Genomic DNA, 19,473 nt, shown 5'->3' with positions numbered 1-19,473 from the left:
TTTTTGTAAAAACGCATGGAATTTAATTCTCAACTTTTAAAATAATTTAAAATTGCATTTGAATGAAAATTACAATTTTTTGTCGACAAGAAATAATGGAAATAATTGTTAAATTTTAGGTTATGTTATTTATTATTTTATTTATTACTGTATTTATTTTTCTAATTTATTTACTATTTTATTTATATTTTATTTATTTATTAATTATTTTTTATTAAAATGCAACTTTAAATTGTTTAAAATGCTGAAAATTTAATTATTTACGCTTCTTTTGAAACCAATTTAAAATTCGTAACTTTCATCAATTTACATATAGAAATCAACATTTATTTTATTTACTATTCCTACGCTTTATGAAAATTTGTAAAAAAATTCAGAATTTAATTTTTAATTTTTATAAATAAATGCCCATATTTCCTCTTTCGATAAATAATAATTTTGTTTTTGTGTATAAAAAAAAAAACTTTCGTGTATAAAACTATAAAAAAAATATTCAAGACATTCAAATTTTTCGCGCCTTTACGAGCAGGTGTAAAATTGGACATGCGCAGTTCACAGTTAGCGTTTCGGAGCACTCCGACAGCCTGACAGTATTAAATACGCTTATGTCAAAAGATACTACGTAAATTATTATATTTATTTATCAAAATGTCAAAAATTAAAGTCACAATGGAATGGAAAAAGCGCGTCAAGTCCGAATATATGCGACTTCGACAAATGAAGAGATTTAGACGCGCTGAAGAAGTTAAATTGGCATGGAACCATAATAGAAAGGTTATGACAGGTAAGTTTAGTATAGTTATTTCAAATCTATTTTTATTTCCAAATTTATTTCTTTTTCTCATAATAATATTTTCGAATTAAAAATCTTTTGAAAATAAATAAATTTTAGTGAATCTTTATTTATTTAGATCTAATTTTTTGTTAGGTATTAATGAACTGTTCATGTTGTTGATGTTCATTTTTAAATGTAATACATAAACAAAGTGTTGTAATTGTAATTTAAATTGTTATTGTAAATTTATAATTTATAATCATAAATTTGTGTTTTATAAATTGTTAAATTTTACATATTATAAAATTGTCATTTATATTCACTGTTAACTTGAAAGTATCAAATTGCAACGAATTGATACCAAAAATGTGGGTCAAATGAAGAATTAATCTAAATTTTCCGTGTCAATTTGATCCATTTTAGTATCTCGTTGATAGTTTCAAGAAAACTGTAAATTACGAAAATTTAAAACCTATTTTTCTAACAGAATTGCTGGATATTGAGAACAAATATTGGGCAGAAGGAAAAGCAATGTGGTTTGCAAAACAAGAAACGCATGTTCCTAGTATGAAAAAGGCTGAAATTAATAATGGCGAAGGAGACGTTCAAAATTGTTCGATAAAAATATTAAATTCAGTAACACCGATACCAACAATGTACACCTGGGCTCCAATTCAAAATAATTTTATGGTTGAAGATGAGACTGTTTTACACAACATTCCTTACATGGGTGATGAAATTCTCGATCAAGATGGCACATTTATCGAGGAATTAATCAAGAATTACGATGGAAAAGTAATACATTTTGAAAATATAGAAATAATCTCACTGACTCGCACAATTTGTCCTTTGGCAAAACAAATATAAAACTGCAACCAGCATACCCACTAATTTTTAAAAATTAAATATTTTTTCTGTTTTAAACCAACAGAAAATTTGAAAATTGAAGATGGAGCTGAAACTGACACCCATTAGCATCTACTAAATCTTCAAAATTAAAATTTTTTTTGTTTAAAACCAACAAAAAATTTTAAAATTAAAGATGATGCTGAAAGAGACCCCCTATCAGTATCCACTAATGTTTCAAAATTCAACATTGGTTTAAAACATTTCAAAAATTAAGTTGGTGCTAGTTTCAGCTTCCTGCAACAAACAGAGAAGAAAACAAAGTAACAAATTTTTTTATAGGTTCATGGGGATAGAGAATCAGGCTTCATGGACGATGCAATTTTCGTAGACTTGGTGAATGCTTTATCCAACTGTGAGAAAGAAGATAAAGAGAAAGAAGCACCAAAGAAAGTGAAGGAATCTCTAAAAGAGAAGGAGAATAATAAAAGTGATGATAAAGAGAAAGGTGATGAACAATCGCAAAAAAATTATCCTTCAAGTGTTCCCTTTCCATCTATGCAAGTCTTCTATGTAAGTTCGAAACATAATGTTGTACATACTTCCATAGCATCTTCAATTTATTTTTCTTTTTACAGGCAATTCACAGTATGTTTCCCGATAAAGGAAAACCAGACGAACTCAAAGAAAAATACATCGAACTAACCGAAAGATCCGATCCAAATGCTCTACCACCCGAGTGCACACCGAATATTGATGGAATTAACGCCAAAAGTGTTTCTCGAGAACAGGCTATGCACTCTTTTCACACTCTCTTTTGTCGTCGATGTTTCAAATACGATTGCTTCTTACATCGTAAGTATTTTAAATTCATAATTTTTTACTAAAAGGTTTTCCTTTAAAAAAAATCCTAAAAGGGAGAAAACCAACCTCCTGATTGGAGAAAAAAAGAAAAATAATCTAAAATAGAAGTATTCGAATCAATTCAAATTGTGTATGATTCTCTGACTAATGTCGCAGCCAAGGAAACATCTCGAGGTAAAATTATAAATTTTGAATGTACTTCCTCAGCTCACAAATATAAGGAATCGATCATCGCTGTAATCAATCATTCAAAAATACGTGTCAAAAGCTTATGAAAGAGAAAATTGAACTTAAAAAGGTTTTCTTATTTTTAGGTCTGCAAACCTCTCATCCGGGACCAAGTGCACAGAAGCGTAAAGGCCCCGACATGAAATCTTTTCCTGAACCCTGTGGTCCTGAATGTTACATTCATTTAGTAGGTTTAGAAACTTTTATTTTCTTGCTTTTAACGTAATTTGCTAAAAACGTTTTCCTTTTAAGTCAATCAACCAAAAATTACCCAAAAAAACGTGTTCCTAAAGTTACCGACACACAGCATCGGGAACTGTTTCAGTTTTTTGGAGATTAGAGAAGAAAATGTTACTTCGTTCACCTCGGGAGTCAAAAATCTGTTCGTGGCACAGTTTTTAATCTTTAACCTTTAAAAATTCGTTTCTTCCGTATTACGCGAAAAATCTTTTTGATGCTAAGTGTCAATAACTTTAAGAACATAAAAACAAGACAAAAAGTACTTGGACTGATTCTAAAAATTTCAGGAGGGAATAAAAGAGAAATTAGCAGCACAAGCAGCTGACGTAAAAGAAGAGGATGGAGAAGAGAAAAAAGGTGGTCCTAGAAAAGTTCGTAAACAAACAAGTGTCGATTCGGGAAACGAGGCTAGTAGTGAGGACAGCAACGACAGTAATAAATATCTACAAGGAGAAGGTTGTCCAGGTACTTATTTTTTCTCCTAAATAAAAAACTCAGGTTCCTAAAGTTAGCATAATAATAGTTTTCCAAGACGACGACAACTTCAGGAACAAAAAAACTTATCTTCCATAACTAACACTTCTTGTTTTATCCTTTTCAGACTTCTCCCAAAATGTGAATAAAGATTCCAAGCCCGATGAAACAATTGACGATCAAAAGCAACTTGAAAATCAAACACCCTTCTCTCTAATGACAACGGATCATCGAGCAACAATGGAGAGTAAATTCTCCTGGACCGGCTCTGAACAAAGCATATTTCGTGCACTCCACAAAGCCTTTCCCGGAAATCCTTGTGCTTTAGCTCAAATAATGTTGACCAAAACTTGTCAAGAAGTCTACAAATTTTCCCAAAAAGAAGCAGCCGACATTCCGGCCGTCGAGAGCCTAAAGGACCTAACACCACCCAGAAAGAAGAAGAAAAAGCATCGTCTCTGGTCGATGCATTGCAGAAAAATACAACTCAAGAAAGATTCTGGTAAATCTCTAAAAATGCCATTACTCTCAAAAAGAAACAAATGTTGCTGAAGTTAGCATCGACGCTCAGCGTCGGAAATAAGTTTCTTCCAATTATTTGAGAAAGACGCTATCTTCAGGAACCTAAAAATAATCCCTTTTAACAAAAATATTTCCTTCTTTCACACAGGTGCAAATCATGTCCACAATTTCTCTCCCTGCGACCATCCAAATCAACCATGCGACAATTCGTGTCCCTGCATTCAAGCGCAGAATTTCTGCGAAAAATTCTGTCAATGCAGCAGCGAATGTCAGAATCGATTTCCCGGTTGTCGATGTAAAGCTCAATGTAACACTAAACAATGTCCGTGCTATTTAGCGGTACGAGAATGTGATCCAGATTTATGTCAAACTTGTGGTGCTGATCAATTTCATATTACGAAAATATCGTGTAAAAATGTTAGCGTTCAACGTGGACTCAGTGAGTTATTTGTCATTTGTACTAAAAATAAGTTTTTAAAAAATTAATGGAGTGTGTACGTATATTAATGGCTTATTTTTTTTCTACAGATAAACACTTATTAATGGCACCGTCTGACGTTGCTGGCTGGGGAATTTTCCTAAAAGAATCCGCGGGAAAGAATGAATTTATCTCCGAATATTGTGGAGAAATTATAAGTCAAGATGAGGCCGACAGACGAGGCAAAGTCTATGACAAATACATGTGCAGCTTTCTGTTTAATCTAAATAATGGTAAAAAAATCTCTTTAAATTAAAAAAATCTCTTAACTATAAAGAATTTATTAATTTCTTTTCCAAAATTTTTCAAGCTTTTTCAAATTTTTTTTATTACAATAATAGTGGCATTTTCATATTTAAACGCTAACGTCGACGCTAAAAATCGAAGACTATTTTTTTTAAAGATTTTTAGAGATCAAAATGTCACTAATTTCATTTTTTTTTCATTCAATTCTGCATTCAAATTATGTTCCGGGCCCTTTTTTACCCAAAAGCATAAAAAAAAACTGTTAGCGTCGTCTCAGAGCGTCGAAAACACTTTTTTTCGCAAAATAAAAAAAAAATCAAACAATTTCCTCACACATTTTAGTTTGAAAAAGTGCCAGGAACATTTTTTAATTCCCTAGGGAAAAAAAATTGAAATTAGTGTCATTTTCATATCTAAAAACAGAAAAGAATAGTTTTTGACTCTTAGCGTCGACGCTAACTTCAGGAACATAATAATATTTAATTTTGAAATTGCTTCTGTTTCGTTTTCGCTTTTTATTTCACGGAATAATTTTTGAAAACATTTCTAACGAAAGAATATTTCGTTCATTTAAAAGTTCTAATTTTTTTTAACATAAAGAATATTTTTCAAATTAATTTTTTAATTACTTTGAAAATTGTTAATTCATTTTCTAATTTTTGTCACTAATTAAAATTAATTGTTCGCAGATTTTGTCGTTGACGCGACTAGGAAAGGAAATAAAATAAGATTTGCAAATCATTCTATTAATCCTAATTGTTATGCCAAAGTTATGATGGTAAATGGCGATCATAGAATTGGCATTTTTGCGAAAAGGGCAATTCAACCTGGCGAAGAATTGTTCTTTGATTATAGGTAATTACTAAAATTATTTTAAAAAATATCTTAATAAAAAAAATATTGTAAAAAGTATTATAAAAAATATTTTTAAAAATATTTTAAAAAATATTTTTAAAAATCTGTTTAAAAATATTGAAAAAAATATAAATTAAAAATATATTTATTAAAAAAAATCTTTATTAAAAAATATATTTATTTAACGAAAAAAATTACTTATTTTCATTTTTATTACCACTTTTTGCAAAATAATTAACCAGCATTTAATTATTTCAGATATGGACCAACAGAACAACTGAAATTTGTTGGCATTGAACGTGAAATGGAATTTCTGTAATTAAATTAGAGATCTACTCGAACAAAATCGAATTAAATTAGCCAATTCCGAAGTTGAATTTTGGAATTTTCAATTGGTCAGTTATTATTGTAAATGTACGTTTTAAATTATTAAATTATACATTTAATAAATAATTTATACCTTAAATTATACTTTTACCGAATAATTTATATTTTTCAAATTCTACTTTTAATAAATAATTTATATTTTAAATAATACCTTTAATAAATAATTTATATTTTAAATTAAATTGTTAGTAAATAATTTATACTTTAAATTATAATGTTATTAACATCGAATAAATAAAATACGAGAAATTGTTTAAATAAATTGAGTTTTTATTAAACCCATGAGAAATGATTAATAATATTATTTATAAAACAGGGACGTGCAATATCAACATGTAAGTAAATTAAGAATAAGAATTATATAATTAGTTAATTGAATTTTCATACCAGGGCGTATATAATTAAATAAAGTTCTAATTAATTTGCCCCGGAGAAATTAATTCATGCAGATTTCCCAAAAGTCCCCAAGCAAAAATAATAATAATTATTATTATTATTATTATTATTATTATTATTATTATTATTAGTAATAAAATTATAATTTTAATTTTAATAATTAATAATAATTAATGATTATAATAAAAATAATAATAATAAAATAATCTTGTCTAATAAGATTAGTACGATTAATACTTGTTATTAATTAGGATTATGATAATTATTTATTATCTAGTTGATTATTATCTTAATTAAAACAAATATCAACGAAAAGAAAATGTCAAGGAAGAGGAAGAAGCACAATTTTGAAAATTTCCTTCATTAGGGACCGTTGAACTTAAAGTATTATTATAACATCGCGTGCTTGCGGGAGTTATTTTGAACACACTATAGAAAAGCACAAGCTCAAGATAGAGTCGCTTTCCAGCCACCAGTTGCAGTCGCGACCGCGAAAGCGGGCCGACAAGAATTTTGTTCAACTCGTCTTCACTTTTATGAATTACAACACAAAAAAGAAATTTCCAGTGCTTCCTTAAATGAATTTCTTTACGAAATGTGCGAATTCTAAACAAATAATGAAAATAATTAAAATTAATTTTTATACATTTGAAAAAATGTCATGTATGTTTAATGCAAAAAATAAGTGAATTTTTCTTTTATTTTCAAAATGAATGACGACCAAACATTTTATGAAATTAGTTTCAAATAATAAATATAAAATTTTGAGTGAATTTTAGTGATACTGAAGAAAAGGGAAAAAAAGAAAAAAGTCGATAAAGAAAATAACTATGGAGAACGGCGTTTTTGAAGACGAAGGTAATAAACAAAAAAAAAAAGAGTGCATGTCAACTAATGTATAAAGTACTATTTTTATATAGCTATCTAATCTTCCTTTTTTTCACGAATTAAAAGCGTACTGTTTGTTAGAATTAAAAAGAATATTGTTTGCAAGAATAAAAATAAATTACACTAAAATTTTTAATGTTTTTTTTCTATTAAAACTATTTTCAATTTTAAACGTTTTTTTACCGTTTTCAATTTTTAATGTTTTTTTTCCATTAAAACTATATTCAAAAATTATTAAATTGTACAAAGCTAAAATCTGAACGTTCAAAACGACGAAATTTGTTGACAAAATAAATATTTTCTAAAATTGCCCCTTAAAAAGCAAAAGTTTAATTTAAACTCTAGTTTTTCTAATAGATAAAAATAATAATTTTTTTTTTGCAATAAAATTTTAATTCGAAATCTAAAATAGATTTCGTTTATTCGAACATTCGGAACTTTATATAGGGACAAAAAAATATAAGTTCTCATTATAAGTACTCGAAGTAATTAAATCTAAAGCAAGTAATTGAGTTTGAAATTTTCAGTTTTAGTTAGAAAAGCATTGAACGTGATATTTATTTAAAATGGAATCGAATCGAATAGTTTCTCAAAGCCTTGGAATTCCTAGCCAACGTATATATACGTACTTTAATATATGAAATCTAGCGTATCATATACATTTGATATGATTTTTCCTCATCTTTTTCCACAAAATTTGCATTCATATATATTACATTCCATTCCATTGATAAGAAGCTATATCTTAGATTCGTCCTATACACATTCTTTTTTTCTCCAACTTATTCTTATCGAGATTTCCTTTTTTTAAAGGGAAAAAAAAATTGATACGAAACATCGCAGAGATAAAAGGGATTACTATTTTCATCCGGGCAATATATTCTCAACAAAAATTTTAACAAAGAACAATAAATTTTGTATTATTTAATTTTTATTTCCCGCATTTTCCGCTATTTATTGAAAAACAAAATATATATTTCTAATTCAACAAATGGAATTTTAGTATTTCGTATTTTTTACTATTTCGTAGTTTTACCATTTCGTAGTTTTACCATTTCGTACTTTTTAGTATTTAGTATTTTCTAATATTTTGTACTTTTACTATTTCGTATTTTCTAATATTTTGTACTTTTACTATTTCGTATTTTTTAGTAATTCGTAATTTTACTATTTCATACTTTTTTAAATTTATAGTACTTTTTAGTATTTGGTATTTTTAGTAATTAGTGTTTTAATTTTTCCTATTTTTTATTATTTCGTATTTTTTACTATTTAGTATTTTTAGTAATTAGTTTGTTTTAGGTTTTCGTATTTTTTATTATTTCGTATTTTTTAGTATTTAGTATTTTTACTATTTTACACTTTTTACTATTTAGCATTTTAGTATTTTATTTTTTAATTTTTATTATTACTATTTTTGTTTTTGTTTTTTTCGTACTTTTTAGTATTTCGTATTTTTAGTAATTAATGTGTTTGATTTTTTTGTATTTTTTACTATTTCGTATATTTTAGTATTTCGAATTAAATAAAAAATAAATTATTAAAATTAAATTATTATATAATTAAAATTATTTAGTTCATAACTAAATCTAATTTAGACAGTAAAAATGATTAAATACTACAAAACATACTAAACACAAAAAATTCCAAATACTAAAATATAAGAAGTACTAAAAAATATGAAATAATAAAAAAATAAGTAAAACTAAAAAACACTAATTACTAGAAAATATAAAATATTAAAAAAATATTAAATAGTAAAAAATACTAAATACTATTTAATATTTTTCAGTATTTTTTATTTTCAACTAATTAGTGTGTTTTAGTTTTTCCTATTTTTTAGTATTTAGTATTTTTAGTAATTAGTATTTTAATTTTTCGTATTTTTTTATTCTTTCGCATTTTTTAATATTTAGTATTTTTACTATTTCGTATTTTCATTATTTCGTATTTTTTAATATTTAGTATTTTTAGTAATTAGTGTGTTTAAGGTTTTCATATTTTTTATTATTTCGTATTTTTACTATTTTACACTTTTTACTATTTAGCATTTTAGTATTTTATTTTTTAATTTTTATAGTATAACTATTTAGATTTTTGTATTTTATCGTACTTTTTAGTATTTCGTATTTTTTTTCTTCGTATTTTTTACTATATTTAGTATTTTTAGTAATTAGTGTGTTTGATTTTTTTGTATTTTTTACTATTTCGTATATTTTAGTATTTCGAATTTTTTACTATTTTGTATTAAAATATATTTAAATTATTATATAATTAAAATTATTTAGTTTATAACTAAATCTAATTTAGAATGTAAAAATTATTAAATGCTAAAAAAATACTAAACGCAAAAAAATTCCAAATATTAAAATATAAGAAATACTAAAGTATTTCGAACTTTTTAGTATTTAGTATTTTTTATATTTCTTATATTTTAATATTTGGAATTTTTTTGTGTTTAGTATTTTTTACTATTTAGTATTTTTTTTAATATTTAATAATTTTTACTGTCTAAATTAGATTTAATTATAAAGTAAATAATTTTAATTAAATTGTTAATATAATAACTTATTATTAGTTAAATTCTCTTTAAGTGAATTTTAATAAAAATAACTAAAACTTTGATAACTAAATATATTAGTGAAAGTTGACTAATTTATTAGTTATTTTCTACTAAGAATTAGTTAATTTTTACTAATAAGTAGTTAATTTTGAATAATAATTAGTTTAATTATTCTAATAATTAGTTAATTTCTAATACTAGTTAGTTATTTTTTATTAATAATTAACCTTTTTTTTTACTAATATAATTAGTTAATTTCTCCTAAAAATTAGTTTAAAAAAATTTTCACCTAACAATCAGTTAATTTCTACTAATAATCAATCATTTTCTATACTAATTCAGATTTAGATAACATTATTTCCTATATTTTCCACCATATCCTCATTTTTTAATTGAGAAAGAGTTATAAATAATTTAATAAATGTGTGACATCAGGTGACGTAAAGTTTTAGCTAAAATTCAAACTACATTTGAGGTGTACAACTACGCCTCGGGTTATCATCATTTAATAAATAGTAGAGAAACTTGTTGAAGTAGGTGCACATATATGCAAACGTCAAAATTCATATAAACTTGGATTTTTGCACATTTTTTCAAATATAATTTCTTTTTCAAAAGAACAAACAAAAAAAAAAAACTCAACTCACACGTTTTTAAATATTTGCGCAATACCATAACTGAATCAATGATTTAATGAAATACTATCTCAACAACAACACACAAAACAAAAAAAAAAGAAAAGAAAATCAACAAACAAGAGGCGCATGTAGAAACTGTGAACTGTCAATACCAGGTACAACTGGCACACTTCCTAACAATCTAAATAATGTCACTATTCATAATCTGTTTGAAATTTTACCGCAGCATCAATATTTTATATTACATTTCACCAGATTTTTTAAATTCAAGAGCAAAATTTTTTTATCCATTATTTTTTTTTAATTTCTTCTCTTTATTTCAACAATTTGTTGTTCAAAATTTTTTCCAGATAAAATCTTTTTTCGTGTTATAATAATAGTAATAATTTAGATTAATAAAATTTTATATCAACAATTTTTATAAATTTAAAATTATTTTAATTATTAATTTACTTTAATTTATTTTTTTGAAGTAAATAGACTTCAAAATAAATTATTTTTAATTCAAATTAATTTAATTATTAATTTTCTATTGTTTTCAAAATAAATAATTAGGTATTAATTAAAATTAATTAATAATTGAATTATTAATTTACTATCGATTGGAAAATAAATTATTATGAATTAAAATTAATTAATAAATTTATTTATTTATTAATTTCGTGAATAAGAATGTTGTAAATTAGCTATAAACTAAAGATAATTGAATTACAATTACAATATTAACACTCAAAGTTGTGGATATGTTTTGAATTGAATAGAGATAGATACTCTGAAAGATGACTAAATTAGATTAACTTCTTGGCTAAGAAAATCACTCGAAACATTTTGATCTTATGAATAAGAAGACGAATTCTCTCAATACTTTGCAGCACACACATAAGTATGGAATAGGAACAGTCGCTAATTATCTGCTAATGAATTATTTAACATCAAAGAAAACTTCAATTGATGAAATTACATGCTGTATGAATTCATGCATTCTGCAGGTAGTTAATGCAATTTGCAAAATCCTAATCGAATATCGATTTCTTATAATTAAAATTAATAATTTCAAAGCTGACATAATTTTAGAATTTAATAGTCAAAAAAATATATAATTTTCTTTCTGTAAAGATTTCAGCTGATTAAAACTTTATTACCATCAATAACGTTGAAAATGCACTTTCTTGATAAGATTATTTTCTGCATAATATGATATAGAAATATAAAAAGTGCAATTTTTATACATCAATTTTTCTTTTTAATGACTTTGGTTGCGGAGTTTGGAACTTTTACTGATCAACGATTTAGAGGAAAAAATATTTTTCCAAGCAAATTGGAATTTTTTATATAAACTTTTGCTCGTATTTGAATAAATTCTTATGTCCGTAAAATTTTGAAATTTGAAGGTTTCGAAATTTAGGGGAAAAATATTTTTCCATGCAAATTTTGTATCTACTTTTGAATAAAAGCTCCCTAAAATATGAGCGTTTAGAAATTTAGAGGAAAAAATATTTTCCATGCAAATTTTCCATCAATATTTGAATCCATGAAATTTTTTATATTTGCAAAGAAACTCACAAGAGGAAAAAATATTTCCCTAAGCAACTTTTGTACCTTTTTGAATTGATTCACTCGAAAGTTCAAAATTTTAATGAAACAAATTTCTACAAAGGTTTCTTGAACCATTCTAAACGAAACAATTTTTTAAACTGAAAAATTAACTATTTTTCTCTGGCGTGAAACATATAAATTATATTTAATCGTTGATCGTAAATGTAGCGAAACCTAATTACTACAATTTTTCTACAAAACTTCCAATAAAAATAAAAATCCAAACAAAATTCCTCATTGTTATTGAGCAAATAAAAATTTCGAATTCAGTGGATCCCAACATTTTACAATCACAAATTGAACTTGAACTACACTTAAAAACAATTGAGACTCTGACCTTCTATTCGTCAATTATCAGTTAGTAACAGAATCAGTAATGATCCTTAGTGCTTGGCGCTTAACGTTTATATGCAAGTTACAAACGGAAAGAGATAAAATTATCTCCAACCTTGAAAAGATTCTGTTTAAAAAAAAAATCAAAAAAAAAAAAAAAAGAAAGAAAAAGTTTCATATATTAAACAGTTTAATTCCAAACACGTTGCTTTTCAAAAAAAGTTAAAAGTCAAAGTTAAAATCAAAAAAGAAACTTTTCTATTTCTTTATCGATTCGTTTTTTTCTGCCAATTATACTTGGGAAGAATTTTTTTTTCAAGTTGATGGTAAAGAGTTTACAATCCGTGCTAATTGAAAAGCGAGTTCTTTTTTAAATTCATTCTCTTTGATTCGTCATATAATATTGAAAGAGTTTTAATTCACTTGAATTAATAATTATAACGAAAAAAAAGAACTATAATTACCGAACTCGCGGGGACTAAATTGAAAAAGAAGAAGCAAAGAGCAAAAACTAAACAAGAACATCTCTTTCTTTCAAAATAGTTTACTTTGGCTTTTTGCCAGAGATTTCTAAAGTCTAAACTTACTACTCTGAGATTAATTTCGAAAAAGGTAAAAAAAAAATTATACAAAAATAGTTACATATTTGTTTTTTTTTTAATTTGACTTTGATCTCTGATCGAAATTTAACAAAAAGAGTTATTTAACTTTTAAATAAATAAATAAACAAATAAATAATCAAATAAATAAGTAAATAAATAAATAAGTAAATAAATGAGTAAATAAATAAGTAAATAAATGAGTAAATAAATAAGTAAATAAATAAGTAAATAAATAAGAAAATAAATGAATAAGTAAAGAAATAAGTAAATAAATAAAATACGAACGAAGTTAAAGTCCACAACGTTTGTCAACGAAATAAATTTATTTAATGCATTCAAGTATTATTTTTAATTTAATATTTAATTGCAAAATAATTATTATCAAAATATAAACATCAATCTTTTATTTCGAAATATTTTTGTGACAATATTGCAGCGTCATTTTTAATTAATTTATTAAGTTTAAAATTTTTTTTCGTTGATCAACGTTGTGGACTTCAACATGGTAAATACGAAAATAATTAAAATCTACTAAAAAAAAGAAAAAAGTTAAACTTAAAAGCAAACGAAAATAAATTGCACTGCTTTTTTTAATGAACAGAAATTTGAAAAATTATGTCCATTTTTTCCAAATGAAATTTTTTGAATAAATATGTAACAAAATGATAAATTATGATGTTTTTTTCGCACTGAAATTAAAAAAAGTTGATGTCAAGTTTAATATATTTTTTTTATTCATCTATTTTATCATTTGAATAATATAATTAAATTATCTAAAAGGCTAGAGTCGGTCAATTATTTTTTAAACAAAAATTGAAACGAAAATCTTTTCTTAAAATAAAAATGATCTTCTGATCATTATTTTTGAGCTATTAATAAGATGGTAGTGAAACAATAGTTCCAACATCGATTTACTAGTGTAAGCTTTTAGCACGCATCTTCTCAACAATCGACCTTATTTCCTTTTGTGGAAGAGAATGTACACAGTTGTATATACACATAATAGAAACAGAAAAAATTAATTAGAATTTAAATTAGAATCAACAAATTGAAAGCATAAGCAATTTCTACTGAAACTACTGAAAAAATTCATTCCACTCTCTCTAAATTTAAATTAGTAAAAATGTTTACTAATTTGAATTAGTGACTGACTTATTTTGTTTTGGAATAAAAAATACGACAAAGCAAAGATGACAAACAAAAATTTAAAGAAAATTTAAATAATAAATTTCTCCAAAAAATTTTGTTTTATTTAGAAACATATAAATCAAATTTTGTGTGATTTACCTATACATATGAGCGAAAGTGTAACTTGCGATGATAAATAAGTCACAGCTGCTTAGATGAATTGCCAAATATTATATGAACTATTTAGCATAATATAACTTTCCCGAAATAGTCAGAAACGAAAAAGAAAATTAAGCTCGTCTTTGTCCAGCAAATAATGATTTAGAAATTTTTAACGTAAAAAGAAGAAAATTTTTTTTTTACAAATATTTTCATAAATTATCGATTGCAATAAAAATTGAAAACAAATTTTTCACTTAGAAACTTATTTTTGACACACTCAGAATAAATTATTTTTGAATTATATTTTGTTGTATAAACATTATTTTTAATTTATTCTAAATAAAGTTTTTTCAACCTTAGAGTTGATTACGTAATTTCATTTTTACTTTCACTTCTATTTTCACCTTCACTTTGATAGATTTTTATTTTCACTTTCACTTTGATAAACTTTTATTTTTGCTTTTATTTTCACTGTCACTTTGATATTTTTATTTTTACTTTCACATTCAGTTCACTTTCACTTTGACAGAATGTAAAAAAAATAAAAAAAACTGTCAAAGTGAAATTGGAAATAAAAGTGAAAATAAAAATCTATCAGAGTAAAAGTGAAAACGAAAGTAAGAATAAAAATTCATAAAATAAAAAATAAAAATCTTTCAAAGTGAAAATAAAAATGAAAGTCAAAGTAAAAATGAAGTCACATAATCGACCCTCTGAATAAATATTTAGCTGATTTAAATAAATATTTGCTTCCTTGAAATAAATTCAGCGTTTGAAGAAAGAATTTAATCACTTGAAGCAAATTTTTAGTTGAACCGAACAAATCAAGTAAATTTTTCCTGACTTTAGTGACGCAAAATTATTGCAGTAAAAATTTAATTTAAAAAATAAGAAATAAAACAACGTTCAGAACTTTAGTATCATAGTAGATACGAAAAAATCTAGACAAAATTGATTTTGCTTTATATATAAGTATAAAAATTTCAACTCGAAAGAATAGGTTCTGTGCAAAAGCTAGATAAATTTGTTTCGACTACAAAAAAAAGTAAAGTGAAAGCAAGCTTTTACAAATTCTTAAAATTTTAAAATAAAATTCATAAATGTAAAAAAAAGTATTAAAATTAAAATAAAAATTCCCTGTGCGGGACAAAAAGCTTCTTTATCTTATTACACCCAAAAAGAAAATTAGTATAAATTTTTCTTTTAATTTGGGGAGAAAATGCGACAAAGCAAAATTTCTGCGCAATTTTTACTATTTCCAGAGAGTAAATTTTGCAATTTCCGAAGTATAGTGAAAATAATTGTACTTATTCGAACGTAGCAGAATTTATTTAGAAAATAGCAAAAGTTTTCCCAGAAATGCGCACAAGTTCCACACAGAGTTTAGGTTTAGTTTAAGTTTAGTTAACTAACGTTTAACTCGGAAAATACAAAATAGTAAAAGTGAGACTCTATATTTTTTTCCGTGTTCCAATTAAAATTTACATAATAGTAATTAATTCCCCTTCTATAGGAATAAGAAAATTAAATAAAGAATTGAAATTACACTTTAATGTTTACTTCATCAAGAGGAAATGTCTCCTTTTTTTTGCATTGTATAAACTTTAACTTTTACACTTTAAAACCTTAACGTGAATCTTATAAACGAAACAGCTTTTCATGGTGAAAGCGCATCCTTAAATGGTTTTCTTTAAGAGCCTCGAGCTTTGTACGATATTGAACAACTGACGGAAGGATTTTTATTGTATAACAATATAGAACTTCTTTTATCCATATAAAAGTAATATATTTTTACATGAAGAAACCAAATAGCTGAGATAACTAAACTAATTTCTTAAAAAAAAGGAACAAAAAAATATCTCAACTAAAACAGTTAAAAAGTTAAAATAACAAGTACTAAAAATAACTAATTATTAGGGAACAAACGCTATCCAACCATAGTGAAGAAAAATAAAATTCACCAGTTAATACAAAAACGTTTATTTGTATTTTCCAACTGTTCAATTTTATTTTTTCCGCAAGAACAAACAATTTAGAAAATAAAATCATTACCTTATTTTCTATAAAAATTAGAAGAAAATAAGTTAATTTCCTATTTCTATGAGAATTAGAGTTTATTACCTTATTTTCTATAAAAATTAGAAGAAATTGCTCTTTTTTACAAACCCAGTGAATTTTTGTATTTATGCAAAATTTTTTAATTATAAGCATATAATAGGAACAATAATTAAAATTCTTCTCTCATGTATCAAAGAAATCTACATAATCCAAGATTAGTGCATGATTAAAGTGACACATAAAACATTTTTAGATAATGGTGAAAAAAATTCGAGTTAATTTATTAGAGGCAGAAGATTTTTTATTTATTTCGTAAACACGAAATAAATTAAAATTTCATTCATACTCTAATTTTTTTAAACATAAATAATTTCGAAAAATAAATTTAAAACTATGGAAAAATGAGAGAAATTAATAAAAATCAGAAACGTAAATTAAACAAATTTTAAAACTAAATTAATTTCAATAAAATTTTGAAAGTTCAAAATGAATTAATTTTTTTCAGTTGCAATTTTTTATTTTTACTTTGGATTCGATTTTAACTTTCACTTTGAGTTTCCTTTTCACTCTGACTTTAACTTTGATGTTGAACTAAAATTCAATTTATTAAAAATAAAGTTCACTTTTATTAAAAGAAAATTTCAAATGATTCGAAATAAATTTCAATTGATTCAAAATAGAGTTCAATTCATTCAAATTTCAAAACAAATTTAAATTCAAATTTCAAAATAAATTTCAATCAGGGTGGTCACAATTTTCAGTTTATCAATTTCCCAGATATTTCCCAGACAATTTACTGACATTAAAATTATTTTCCCTGACAAAATTCATTTTACAGGAAAATATGAAACTTTACGAATAATGAGTAAAATTTATAAATTTTAATAATTTCTAAAAATTAAAATTATAACCCCACGTGAATTCAATTATTTTCTACAATTTTCAACTAGACTTCATTTCTAAATCAATTATTTTAAATAATTTTTCGAAAATTCTTCTAGAATTCAATTATTAAAATACAAAAACTCAATTTTTTAAAATTATTGTAACTGTCCGTGATTTTTTTCTTAAGTTATTAAGGTGAAATATTTTTAGAAAATTATAATGAAGAAATTCTTACAATTAATTTTTTTTTTAAATATTCAATTTCTTTAAAGAATTTTTGTATAATTTAAAAAAAACTAAATATTTTTTTGATGAATTTTAATTAAAAATTTTGAACATGATTTTTTCTCCAAAATGTTAAAAATAAATTATTTTTTGTGTGTATTTGAATTTTCGGAAATGTGTAGTTGAAAATATTGAAAACATTGAATTTAAAAAAAAACATAAACTAATTTTCATTAATTTTCATTTTTAAATTTTACCTTTAAAGATTTTTCATTAACATTTTTGATAATTCAATTATTTTCAAAATTTGCAATTAAAATCCTCTAAAAGTTGATTTTCCAAAATTGTAACAAAATACTTGAAAAAAATTAAATATTTTTCAATTAAATTTTAGAAAATTTCAATTATTCAAAATTTAATTAATTTTTTGAAAATAATTGAATTTCTTAAATAAATTTCTGTATAATTTAAAAAAAAGTAATTAATTTTTTCATGAATTTTAATTAAAAATTTTTAACCTAATTCTTTTTCCAAAATGTTAAAAATAATTCTAAAATATTATTTTTTGTGTGTATTTGAATTTCCGGAAATATGCAATTAAAAATATTGAGTTTTAAAAAATTAGAAGCTAATTTTCATTAATTTTACATTTAAAGATTTTTCATTAACATTTTTGATAATTCGATTATTTTCAAAATTTGCAATTAAAATCCTCTAAAAGTTGATTTTCCAAAATTGTAACAAAATACTTGAAAAAAATTAATTATTTTCAATTCAATTTTAGAAAATTTCAATTATTCAAAAAGGTTCTTTACTACAGATATATTTGAAGAATTTAATTATATCTTAAAAAAGTGATTCAAAAATAATTTTTGAAAGATTTGTTTATAATTATTTTTCGCAATTTAAAAATCAATATGAGTTGCATTTTATACTTAAAAATGTAGTATTTTGATGCAATATTTGGAAAAAAAAGTCGAAAAAGTCGCAATGTTTGAAAATCAGTTGAAAAAAGTCTAAATTTCCTTAATTTCCCTGGTAAAAAAATTTTTTTCCTATCATTTTCCTGACTTTACTGATAAAAATTTTGTTCTTCTGATATTTCCCTGACATGACGTTACTGACATGTGTCCACCCTAAATTTGAAAAAATGTAAATTGAGCATAATAGGAATTACAAATAATTATTAAGAATCACTCAAAAATTAATAAAAGTTTTTACTATTAAATAGTAGCTAAAAAAAAAATTCAGATTAAAAGCACAAAAAACAACCTTAAAAAAAGTAATAACATTTTTTAATTAAATCTTTAATCAAACATCAAACTAATGATTCGAGAAACGTTGATAAACATGAGGTCCACCAATAAATTTCAATGCTGGAATTGAGAATCTATGGACAGCAAATCATCAATTTATAACAGAGGGAGGAGAAAATGAGGGACATTAACTCAATAATAATTAAGCGTATAATTATTATTCACATTACTGCATTAATAACAATGTTTTCTTAATTATTCGATTATTTTATATACGAATGTTGCTCAAGTTTCTTTCTTTTTTTTTTTTGTTTTTTTAATAAACAACAAAGGAACTACTCCTTGAAACTTTCAGGTCTTCGTTAAATTGTACTGCAAGCTCCGTTACAGTGTACCAATCTGGCTGATTTAGTTATAAGAGTCATAAATTAATTTGACTTTCTCATGCGATGGCAAGTTACTAGTTTCAACTCAAGTACAGTATCAAAGTTTAAAGGATAGTTGTAAGTCACTTCGTTCAGTGTGTAGGGAAGATGTTTAAAATAATGCTCAATTCTTCTCAGCATATTCGCAATTAGAATCGTCAGAGTCCGGAATGACAATCGGAATTTGATCTTGTTTTAAATTTTCTCGCTTTTCAGTTCAAAGAAATTTCTAAATTCGAAAATTTATATTTATTCTTTTCGATATAGTCATTTTTAAAAATATTCGAGCAGAAAAAAATAGTTCAAAATCAAAAATAAAATCAAATTCAAAGTCAACATCAAAATATTTTTTATACAAAAAATACAAATATTTAAACAAAAAAATATTATTTCTTCTAAATTG

The 19,473-nt window shown here is 24.1% G+C and overlaps 2 protein-coding genes across 2 annotated transcripts in view; both read left to right on the top strand.

The window, feature by feature from the left end:
• Nucleotides 1–570: 570 nt before the first annotated feature.
• Nucleotides 571–6,053, top strand: LOC122511656 (histone-lysine N-methyltransferase E(z)-like). Its single transcript, XM_043627051.1, has 11 exons — nucleotides 571–784; nucleotides 1,263–1,570; nucleotides 1,964–2,194; nucleotides 2,260–2,476; nucleotides 2,800–2,900; nucleotides 3,241–3,418; nucleotides 3,555–3,929; nucleotides 4,098–4,388; nucleotides 4,478–4,660; nucleotides 5,363–5,528; nucleotides 5,787–6,053. Exons 1-11 carry the CDS (start codon nucleotides 649–651, stop codon nucleotides 5,845–5,847), a joined length of 2,247 nt encoding a protein of 748 aa, XP_043482986.1. The 5' UTR covers nucleotides 571–648; the 3' UTR covers nucleotides 5,848–6,053.
• Nucleotides 6,054–6,779: 726 nt separating this feature from the next.
• Nucleotides 6,780–19,473, top strand: part of LOC122511655 (adenylate cyclase type 2) — a 33,066-nt gene continuing 20,372 nt past the window's right edge. The window contains exon 1 of the mRNA XM_043627050.1: nucleotides 6,780–7,169. Coding sequence (XP_043482985.1) covers nucleotides 7,142–7,169 — 28 coding nt within the window. The 5' untranslated portion in view covers nucleotides 6,780–7,141. The remainder of the gene's footprint in view (nucleotides 7,170–19,473) is intronic.

Source organism: Leptopilina heterotoma, unplaced genomic scaffold, assembly GCF_015476425.1.
Source record: "Leptopilina heterotoma isolate Lh14 unplaced genomic scaffold, ASM1547642v1 Lhet_89, whole genome shotgun sequence".
NCBI lineage: Eukaryota > Metazoa > Arthropoda > Insecta > Hymenoptera > Figitidae > Leptopilina > Leptopilina heterotoma.
The sequence above is the reverse complement of the archived record's forward strand: the minus strand, read 5'-3'. Positions and strand labels throughout refer to the sequence as shown.

Bases quoted from the DNA above. Each gene is read 5' to 3' on its own strand.
- LOC122511656 (XM_043627051.1), top strand. From the start codon at position 649: ATGTCAAAAATTAAAGTCACAATGGAATGGAAAAAGCGCGTCAAGTCC. The intron at 785-1,262 runs GTAAGTTTAGTA...TTTTTCTAACAG, and splicing joins TAATAGAAAGGTTATGACAG to AATTGCTGGATATTGAGAAC. The intron at 4,661-5,362 runs GTAAAAAAATCT...AATTGTTCGCAG, and splicing joins TCTGTTTAATCTAAATAATG to ATTTTGTCGTTGACGCGACT.